General features: G+C 47.3%; 1 protein-coding gene across 1 annotated transcript; it reads left to right on the top strand.

The window, feature by feature from the left end:
* Window positions 1-7,499: 7,499 nt before the first annotated feature.
* On the top strand, window positions 7,500-10,952 carry LOC121840807. Its single transcript, XM_042306199.1, has 2 exons — window positions 7,500-9,421; window positions 9,961-10,952. The coding sequence occupies exons 1-2, from the start codon at window positions 8,992-8,994 to the stop codon at window positions 10,710-10,712; spliced, it is 1,182 nt and encodes a 393-aa protein (XP_042162133.1). The 5' UTR covers window positions 7,500-8,991; the 3' UTR covers window positions 10,713-10,952.
* The last annotated feature ends 829 nt before the right edge of the window (window positions 10,953-11,781 follow it).

Genomic DNA, 11,781 nt, shown 5'->3' with positions numbered 1-11,781 from the left:
GGTGAACCTATTTTTTGCACCTTTCCTCTCTCCTCCCTGCCACCTGATGAAGCCGAGTAAGGCAGAAACGCGTCGTGGCTGGGCTGCCCCTAGATCCGTGTGATGCCGTAAGGAAGGCGGGTTCCACACGGACTTCGGGGGCATCTCCTTTTGGCTACCTTTTTTCATTTGTACTTTTCTCTTACCCTTATTTTGAGTTTTACACAGGGACACACTACTACGGATGATCTACGAGACAACAAGGACTCCGGGCACTCTGATGGCATCTCAGACCCCCTACTCTACCTACAAACCGGGCCCACAAATTTCGACGGGGCATTGATAATCACTTAGACCCTCTACACCTTTTAAGAAGAGACGCTCAGAGGGGCCAGCCGAAAAAAGTTTCGACTGGCAACCGAGTCTCATTGTAGGATCGTCGCATTCACCCTACCTTAGACTCTCCTTTTCAGGCTTCAACTAAAGGCACTACAGGCTCCCACCTACTCCAACCACACAGGACAACCCGATATCACCAACCCAAGATCAACCAAGAACCATAGATAAAGAAACCCCTCAAAGAAAACAGCTTACCCCCACCATACCAGGGGACCCAGAGACCCGGTCATATCCTCATAAGATTGACATAGGGAAGGGCTCCTTTTGGGCAACACAAACCCTCCTAACCTTCTCCCACATCATACCCTGACCAGGGTGATTGAGGGAACGGAGCAGAGGCAGAGTGTTAAGGTGGCCTCTGCATTTTCATCTCCATCCCATACCCAGACCTGGGTGGTATGGAATGTTAATCAGCAGGAACAGGTTAAAACTCTGTTACTACCTACCTCCATACTCTCTTCCCAGTCAACCCCATCTAAACATGGGATTGCTGGATAGAACCACAAGATGAATCCCCCTGTTGGCAACTAGACCCACAGCTAATCCCACACCATTGGACTCCAGGACCCCCTAGACACCAAAACCTCCCATAACAATTGAAAGAAGAAACGCACAGAAGGGCCAGCAGATAAAAAGCGTTGACCGGCAGCCCAGTCTCATCATTGGAACGCCCACTTCACCTCACACAGAGACCCCTGTTCAGGCCTAAACTAATGGCACTACAGGCTCCCACCACACAGGACAACCCGATCTCACCAACCCTAGATCTACTAAGAACCAAAGACAAAGAAACACCTCCAAGAAAGCAGCCCACCCCCACCATACCAGGGGACCCAGGGATCCGGTCATACCCTCATAAGGTTGACATAGGAACGGGCTCCTTTTGGGCAACGCAAACCCTCCTAAAAAACCTTCCCTCACATCCTATCCTGACCAGGGTGATGGACGGAACGGAGCAGAGACAGAGTGTTGAAGTGACCTCCGACCAGGGTGATTGACGATACGGAGCAGAGGCAGAGTGTTGAAGTGACCTCTGAACTTTCCTTCCCATCCCATACCCTGTTCAGGGTGGTATGGAGTGAAAATCAGTAAGAACAGACTAACACCCCGTTACCACCTACCTCCACATACTCTTCCCAGCCAACACCACCTAACATAGGATTGCCGGACAGAACCACTGGATGAATTCCCCAGCTGACTACTAGAACCACAGCTTCCCACACCATGGGACTCCAGGATCCCCTAGACACCCAAACCTACCTGCACCTTACACACCCCACATCCCATACAAAAGACAGGGGGTCATTAAGACCACAAAAACAGACCTCCAATAGCACCATAGAGTTACCATGACCATGGACTCTCAATACAACTTTCCTTTAGCTACTTTACTAGCACCATAGAGTTACCATGACCATGGACTCTCAATAATACTTTCCTTCAGCCACCTTACTAGCACTATAGAGTTACCGTGACCACGGACTCTCAAAACAAATATTTACCTTTAGTTACTTTTACTTACACATTTAAAAATGTCCAAAGACTGAAAGACAGGACCAAAGACTGACGAACACTGAAGTAAATACATAGACAACGTGGAGCTAAAAAAGAAGGATCCGACAGAGAGTAAACTCCTAGGTTGCACTATGCTTTCCACTTAGGCCCTTCCATGACACCAAGCGGACAGGAGGACATCATGACCATACCACTCGATATGGACACATGGCAACCAACCGAGGACCGGACCTGCATAAGGTACGCAACTCAAGGGTTTTGCCTGATCCTAAGTTGAGTTGACAGACCTACCTAAACCTAACCTTAACCATTCTGAAATACTATACCTAACCCTAAACCTAACCCTAACCTTAACCACTCTAAAAAACCCTTACCTAACCCTAACGGTCTAGGTCCGCTACGTTTTTTTACCTGGTCTACGAACAGATTCACTGTCTAGGGATGATATACCTCTGGAAACGTTACGATCCTGGAAGGGAGTAACTCCACTGGTCACTATTACCCAAAACCACTGAATCACCTACGACTGAGATGGTGGGGGTGGACACATGACAATGAACTTCTACTACTGCCGGACGTTTTATACGTAAGCCAGAGAAGGTTTGTCTGTTCCTAAACCCTCCATACACCCACTGAAACACAGGACGGAACTCCAAGGGCGGATGCATGACGGCCGTAAAGAGGGCTCGCCTTCTGTTTTTTTGTCTGCTCAAACCACTGGTAGTTCAAAGACTGACCACTTGACAGGGACACATGGCAACCGACTGAGGTCCGGACCTGCACAAGGTACGCAACTCGATGGTTTTGCCTGATCCTACGCCGAGTATACCCATACAGACCAGCTGGATCTGACTAGACATGGGTTGATTTGGAATTAGGATCCTGGAAGGGAATAACTCCTAATTACACACATGATTGAAAACATCCAGGACCAAAGACTGACGAACACTGAAGTAAATACATAGACAACATGGAGCTAAAAAAGAAGGATCCGAAAGAGAGTAAACTCCTAGGTTGCACTATGCTTTCCACTTCCGTTGACATAGCGGACCTAGACATCATGACCATACCACTCGACATGGACACATGGCAACCAACCGAGGACCGGACCTGCATAAGGTACGCAACTCAAGGGTTTTGCCTGATCCTAAGTTGAGTTGTGTAATGAAGTGCTATTTCCTATGCAAATGACCAGCTTACTGCTATTGCATTGCTATAACTGAGACAACAGTTGAGACGTGAAGAGGGGGACTATAAATTTGACTGGTTTTTAATTCATGTCACGTCTCTTAGGAGACGTGAAAAGGGGGATTTGTAATGAAGTGCTATTTCCTATGCAAATGACCAGCTTACTGCTATTGCATTGCTATAACTGAGATAACACATAGCAACGTATTTTCACAGTAAAACATGGTAGGGTCCATACAGGATATCTCACACACACACACTCACTGAAAAGACACACAGACTTGCCAAGACAGGAACGCACACACTTACACACACGGAGCCCCTCCCCTTCTGGATGGGCTCCAAAGACAAAGAACTCTGTCGAGAACCAATGGGATACTGACACCAGGCTGGAGGAGACTGTCTATCATCTACGAACAACCTACCAGAAGCCAGGACTACCAGAATCTACCTACGTCATTTCAATGTATAAAATGAACTGTACGATATGTGTCCGCCCTCTTTTTCCAATGGTTCGCTTGAGAACTTGACGAAACTGAGCCGTGCACGTAATTGCCAGATATCATTACTCTTGAATAAACGGCCTTTACTATACCGTATCCGCCTTGTCCAGCGTCTCGACTTGGTCTCGTTTCTCATATACCTATTCATCAACAAATTGGTAGCAGAGGATGGTTTAAACCCATGAATTCGGTCCATAGAGAGTTGATGAGAGAAAAGACAAGTTGACGACTGACTCAAAGGACGGGCGACCTGTTTACTAGGAGCCATCGGGGATTCAACTCGCCTTAGGAAACTGATCAAAGAGCTCGACACTATAAGGTAGGCAGAAACCTGTTAAATCAAAATCTGCATATTATATCATAGTCATTATCCAAATTATTGATCAGAAGTACTAAAGGCGTAGGTATGAATTCCTGTTAAATTTATGGGAAAAATTATCCGATAACAAAAGGCATTCCATAATGATATCTCAGTGATATATTGTAAAATCTTATTCAAATAGTCTGACAGTAGTTGATATGAATCGACTAGGTGTACAGTGAGGAATTTGATGACTCAGTGATATATTGTAAAATCTTATTCAAATAGTCTGACAGTAGTTGATATGAATCGACTAGGTGTACAGTGAGGAATTTGATGACTCAGTGATATATTGTAAAATCTTATTCAAATAGTCTGACAGTAGTTGATATGAATCGACTAGGTGTACAGTGAGGAATTTGATGACTCAGTGATATAGTGTTAAATCTTATCCACATAGCCTGGCACTAGTAGATATGAATCCACTAGGTGTACAGTGAGGATTTGAGGACTCAGTGATATATTGTTAAATCTTATCTACATAGCCTGGCACTAGTTGATGTGGCGCTCAGCTAGGTGTACAGTGAGGATTTGATGACTCTGTAAAATGAAATTATGAATGTGATTATGAAATGTGGTGTTAAATTGATCGAGACGCATAGCCAAGAATGGGACTAGAGCAGTTCTCATCCCACTAGGGAGCATCAGTTAATAAGTAAAACAATTGGACTAGGAGTGAAGGAATTAAACCTGATCTCTCCAGATTAATGTCACTGATTGACCGTTTCATGAGACCGAGTGATACTGACCACCGACTCTAAAATTGACCGCCGAGTCAAAAGTGGGGCGGGGTTGTGCGGCCGCCGTGCTGTGTAACGAGTTGATTTTTGTCCCATTTGTGCTGTTGGTGTTGCCTAGAATTAATTCGACCAATATTATAGAAGGCAGTTGAATACATTGACACTGACCCAAAAGTAGGCGTTAGGGACACTAACATTTGGCCAGGCAGTAGAAATGTGGGTAGTTGTAGAATTACTAAAAAAAAAATACCCTAGACGCATAATTATCTCGCGAATATCCCCATCGATATTATAGTATAGTAATTCTACAAAACTCTTTGTGCACGAGGGTGAGACACAGGAGATAAGTCTGTGTGAGCACCGTGAATACATCGCTGGTTTAGACCAAGTGACGGGCTAAGTGTATGAAGATAGTTATTAAACCCAGACATAGTTAAACGACAGAATGGCCACAACCACCATTCCCAAACTCAAATTCAACGAATATTTAGATCTGAGAATACAGGAGAGATCAGGGGGAAAACAGGAATATAAATCTATAAAGAAAGTATGGGAGGGAATTAGGCTGAAATGGACACAGGCAGGTTACATTAGTGGAGTCGCCCCGTCAAGGGAACAGCTCAGCGCTATGGAGAGAGAATTAGAGGAAGCAGTGAAACACAGTAAAAAGAGTGAAGCAGAAATAAATAAGAGCCATTTTTTCAAAAATAAAGGGACAAAGGATAGGGAGAGTGCTGAGACTGAACTAAAAATAGGAACATGGGCAATAGAAGAGACAAAAAGGACACGCCCACACAAAAAACCTGATATGATGGGCGTGCTTGCCTCGGCCTCAGATGACGTCAGCGAAGGCACAATCAACAACCACAACACACCACCGCCCACCGTGACCACCCCATCAGCCCCGCCCTCTATACCCACCACTGCCACAGGAAGAGAAGACTGCAGTGCCACCTCCCTATTCACAAAATCCATTCACACACCTCCCACACAACCCGTTTAAAACCCACACCACCCCAGCTGCCGTACAGGCCCCGGTCTTTATGGTGCAGGGAGGACAGCTAAAAGGGAACATGACTGTGGGTATTCAAGATGGCCTCCTCGTCTGTGAAGAAAGGCCCGATTGCTCAAGCCCCACAGCACTACAAGGCCCAGGTGGGTCCCTGCCGAACTACCCACAACCAAGGGAAGGTGGATCTCAACCGGGCCTCCTAAGGAAAGAGGGCCACGATCTTATTCAGCTCTCCTCTACTCCGAACACTGACTGGTACGGACGCAGAGATAAAGAAGATGATCAAGGGTCGTGGGTGTCACAGGGAAAATGTTCCGTCGGGGTTTCGTCAAGAGATCACCCCAGTAAAGACGAGGAAAACGAAAGTAGACCTGGACGTGATGAGGAGGAAATGGGACGGGACATCCGGAACTCTGTAGCTCAAGCCAGAACTATGATAGACGAAGCTGAACGTTTGAGGGAGCACATTCCATGTGGAAGGGGTAATGGTGGGAACAGTGACAGACCTGATCGAACCTGTCAAACAGTCCGTAAGGCTCTCAGAACTAAGAAGCAGGGGGGTCTCGTCCAGAGCAGACTGGGATCCCCAACATGGAGAGACAGGAAGGACAGGCTTCCAAATGCCGTTGAGGCCCACTCCTGATGGAGAATATGAAGAGTACCAACCATGGAAAATGACAGATCTCACCACTTTAATGGAACAGTTGCCCAGTCTACATGGGGGTGCCTCGGCATGGCTCCTCCAACTACAGACACTTACCTCTGGCCTACGCCTCTGCCTGGGAGACATGAAGGCCCTGTTGGCTAGGGCTACAGACCATACCACCATGATGGCTCTCATGAGAGACGCAGATCTGGCCACGGGCCCAGCTGCACTAGGTCTAGAACGATTCCGAACTCAGTTATGGGCTGAGTTGAGAAGAGCATATCCTACGGAAAGGAACCATGCCACCCTTACCTCCTTTACCATGGAACCTGGTGAACAACCCGCTGCCTACCTGGATAGAGCAAAGACAACATGGAGGTCGGTGCATGAAGAGCCATTCGATCACACCGACACCACTCTAGCGATGTGGAAAGAAATGGTGGTAAATGGATGTCCTACTGAAGTGAAAGCACAGTTGAGGGGCACAGTGGGCCTCATCTCCCTCCCTCTGACCCAGTTCAACACACACATCCATCATCACGTTGCTCAACATCACAAGAATAAAGGGGGAGCTGAATCCCAGGTGCAAAAGCTCCAGGTTGAGCTTTTGAAGTTGCAGCTGAAGGACGCGCAGAGGGGAGACAAACCAAAGAAACAGATGATGGCCGAGGCATCTACAGACATTGTTGATATAGTCACTAAAACAGTCACCCAGATGATGCAGCAACAAACTGTCCAGCAGACCTCCGCACCCGCTCCTGGCCCTGGGCACTTAACGCCAATGCCAATGGCACCACAAGGGGGACCACAGGTTGCATTCCAGCCACAATGGATTCCAGGACTGCCTAGAGGGGGAGTTTGCTACAACTGTAGGACACCCGGTCACTACTCCAGGGACTGCCCATATCCACTGTCTCAACCTCAGCGCCCACCCAGGGCAGGAAGGCCCTTCTACGGTCCACCAGGATGGAGGGGTGGCTACAGGACATCCCCTCAGCCACAACCACAGTCGCAATCAAGAATTCAGAGTGAACAACCTGCATACAACCACCCAGTGCCATTTGCCTCCTACCCACCACAAGAGGCGCCGTACCAGGGTATGTCAGGAGAATACCCCCCTTGGCAATAAAGCTGCCCACCATCACCACGAGAGAAGGAACTGACCTCTCGTCCACTGCCTCTCTCACGTCCCCTGACTACTCCAAGAGTTTCCATTTGGATGTTTCTGAAAAGGAGGGGTTCACAGTCTCTGTCCTTTTTCAGAAACAAGAGGGGGAGCGCAGGGTGCTGCTGTACCACTTCTCCAAGTTAGATCACATTGAAATGGGCCAAACAACATGCTCCAGTTACGTTGCTGCAGTAGCAAAAGCTATTGAAAAAAAACATCTCACCTCGTGATATCACCCTTCAATCAGCCAACATCCTTCAACCAGCACCTGCCCAATTAGCTGAAATCATCGGATTGACGCAGGCCCTCATCAGAGGAAAAGGAAAGACTGTGAATATCTATACAGACTCAGGCTATGCCCATGGAGCAGTCCACACTGATGGACCCAGAACTTTTACGAGAAGCACATAGCCACACACACAAAGGCAAACTAAGGACTTTACAGAAGGTGTCTCACATCTGGGGGCACCCACACATGAAAATATGACTGATTTTTTATTTATTTTTATTATTTTATTTTGTATGACGATGATTTATTTTATGACGAATGCAATGTTTGTGACAGACACAACCCATTGAAACCATATCAAACACCAATGGGCCCATACTTAGTACCTAATGCAGGTTTTCAGGATATTAGTATAGACCACACCGACATGGGCCCCGAAAATGTATTCTAAAGATAAACGCTATCTCCTAGTTATGATAGATAGGTTCTTCAAATGGGTAGAAGCAATACCAGCAGCGGAGGGGGATGCTAGGTCAGTCGTTAAGTGGTTTTAACAAACATTTGACAAATGGCTCACATTTCAATAACAAACACCTGAGACAGGTGGAAGAAAGATTTGGCATAACACACAGATTTGGTTCTGTGTACCACCCCCGATCCCAAGGTCTCGTGAAACGCGCAGGTCAAAAGCTTAAATCCAAAATAGCTAAGGTATATGTGCCGGGTCGAAGTTGAAATGGGTCGAAGCCCTGCCCCTGGCGTTGATGGCCATGAGAGCCTCACCAGGGTCAGGCACCCATCTCTCTCCTCATGAGATAATGGCTGGTAGAGTCATGCCTGGTCCACCAAGGGAGGGAGGTCATATGCCCGCCCTTGATGTACAACAAATTGTAATGTCTGATTATGTGAAAAAACTGACGGTTCTCTCTGCAGCACTCTCTACCCAGGTTCACAAGGTCCAGGAGAGAGAACTGCAGGAAGCTCCAGCACCACTGAAGGTAAAAGGTTGGAGACTGAGTAAGGGTCAAAGTCCACAAGAGAAAGTGGCTGGAACCCAGGTGGACTGGGCCGTACGAAGTGAAGGAGGTTACTTCACACTCAGTCCAGGTCAAAGGTAAATTGGGCGCACCTTGGCACCACCTCACACATTGTACACCAGCTCCAACTCCTTCCCGCACACTGACGGAAGTCAGAACTGACCTAAGTGGTCTACATTCGGTCCCAAATTCTACATCTATTTAGCCAGGGAAAATGGGAGGTGCACCCCCATACTCTCTGACTAAATCACACTTTTCCCCCTGGGAACGTTTGGGGATCTCGGGACCCCTGTTTGTTATTTTTCTTCTCATAGGAGGGGTCACTCTACTTACACTCACATGGCTCATAGACAAACAGATGCACCCACTACCGATTCACACACTGAATTCTACTCTGCCAGGTGAAACTAACTCTCTCTCTCTTCCCTCTTATCTACCACAAGACCATACCGTTTCTAGACGTGAGGTGAGGGTCACTAAGTGCAACCCCCAGGAGTTGAAGAGCACCACCTTGTGTTTGCCTTTCAATGCCACCACCACCGTTTACCTGCCTTGGGGCCTTTTGGGTCATGCGCGAAATAGTCTGGGGCTACCTGCCTGGACCTATTCCAGTTTCAACTGGTATATAACCAAAGGGGGATATGGTGAGTGGGCTTGGAAAAACCTGGTGGCAGAAACAGGATACTGGTCCAGCTATTCCAAGGGACGGGCTGTCCTTGCCTGGCACAAACGGCTTACACTTTCACGCACTGGTTTACAACCCCCACTAGTTGCGTAGTTTGCATGGGTGCTAGACCATTGCTCCGCATTGTCCCGGCCTCTATCGAGATCGGATGTTTAATGCCCCTTATGGACAAAGACAATCCGACTGGTAATTGCTCCTTGTGGGATGCAGTTTACCCTGTTGTCTCTGCTACGGTCAGGGCACCAGTATTTTCCTCTGATGTTGCCAGGGCTGAATTTTCCTGTATTAACTTGACAGGGGGTATACTACAGTTAGGGATACTCCCTGAGGGTTGGTGTACAAATACTATCGTAATAGTTGGTGGTTTTAAGCCAGTGATCAGGGCTGACATCTGGTGGTGGTGTGGGGGACCTCGGCTTTTTGACAGAACTCCCAATAATGCTACGGGTACTTGTGCGCTTGTAACACTTCTGCTGCCTATCTCTGTTTACCCTATAGGTGTGGGTGATTTGGTGACCCGGATACAGGCTGTGGACCCACAGTTTCTGCCTACCAGAACCAAGCGGGAAGCACCCCCGACTGGTGGGGATCCCACATATATTGATGCCATAGGTGTTCCTAGGGGGGTCCCTGATGAGTACAAGCTGGTGGACCAGGTCGCCGCAGGTTTTGAATCAGCTTTCTGCTGGTGGTGCACTGTTGATAAAAATGTTGACCGCATTAACTATATACATTTCAATGTCCAAAAATTAGGTAACTGGACTCAACAAAGCTTTGAGGCCGTGCATGGTCAACTGGCTGCCACCTCCCTTATGGCTTTTCAAAATCGCATTGCCGTTGACATGTTGCTGGTTGAGAAGGGTGGGATATGTTTTATGTTTGGGGAGCAATGTTGCACATTTATCCCCAATAACACAGCCTCTGATGGCAGCCTCACTGTGGCGTTAGAAGGCCTGCGTACCCTTAATGGTAAAATGAAATCCCACTCTGGGGTTGATACCAGCATGTGGGACTCCTGGATGAATGCATTTGGTAAATATAAGGTCTTGGTCTCTTCTATTCTGGTCTCTATCTCTGTGTTTGTCACTATATTAACCCTCTGTGGCTGTTGTTGCATCCCATGTGCCCGCTCCCTGCTTTCTCGTGTTATTACTTCTGCTATTCCACCAAATAATGACCCTGCACTGATGTTCCCCCTCCTACAACAGGAGGATCCTCTGGTGGAGTTTGAAACATGCACATATGAGTAGTTGTCACGTCTCTTTCGAGACGTGAAGAGGGGGACTATAAATTTGACTGGTTTTTAATTCATGTCACGTCTCTTAGGAGACGTGAAAAGGGGGATTTGTAATGAAGTGCTATTTCCTATGCAAATGACCAGCTTACTGCTATTGCATTGCTATAACTGAGATAACACATAGCAACGTATTTTCACAGTAAAACATGGTAGGGCCCATACAGGATATCTCACACACACACACTCACTGAAAAGACACACAGACTTGCCAAGACAGGAACGCACACACTTACACACACGGAGCCCCTCCCCTTCTGGATGGGCTCCAAAGACAAAGAACTCTGTCGAGAACCAATGGGATACTGACACCAGGCTGGAGGAGACTGTCTATCATCTACGAACAACCTACCAGAAGCCAGGACTACCAGAATCTACCTACGTCATTTCAATGTATAAAATGAACTGTACGATATGTGTCCGCCCTCTTTTTCCAATGGTTCGCTTGAAAACTTGACGAAACGGAGCCGTGCACGTAATTGCCAGATATCATTACTCTTGAATAAACGGCCTTTACTATACCGTATCCGCCTTGTCCAGCGTCTCGACTTGGTCTCGTTTCTCATATACCTATTCATCAACAGTTGACAGACCTACCTAAACCTAACCTTAACCATTCTGAAAAACTATACCTAACCCTAACCGTAACCACTCTAAAAAACCCTTACCTAAACCTAACCTCAACCTCTCTAAAAAAAACTATTCCTTACCCTAACCTTAACCTTAACCATTCTAAAAACCATACCTAACCCTAAACCTACAGACAGACAGTCTTTTAACCCAACCAATGGGTTAATCTACAAGTGGGCAACCATGGGGCCTACTACTTTGGCCGGCCGCGCCCGGACCCCTCCGGACCGCGCGTATATGTGTGGAGTGCACACCCCTCCCTTCCCCCCCTTCGGCTTCCACGTGTCAGAGATGGAAGTGGATCAACCGACTCAAAACTAGACACCCTAACCCCTAACCCTAACCCCTAACCCTAACCCTCTAACCCTAACCCCGAACCCACTAACCCTAACCCC

Source organism: Oncorhynchus tshawytscha, linkage group LG25 (assembly GCF_018296145.1).
Source record: "Oncorhynchus tshawytscha isolate Ot180627B linkage group LG25, Otsh_v2.0, whole genome shotgun sequence".
Taxonomy (NCBI): Eukaryota; Metazoa; Chordata; class Actinopteri; order Salmoniformes; family Salmonidae; genus Oncorhynchus; species Oncorhynchus tshawytscha.
Note: the sequence above shows the minus strand (reverse complement) of the source record. Positions and strands in the feature narration are given on the sequence as shown.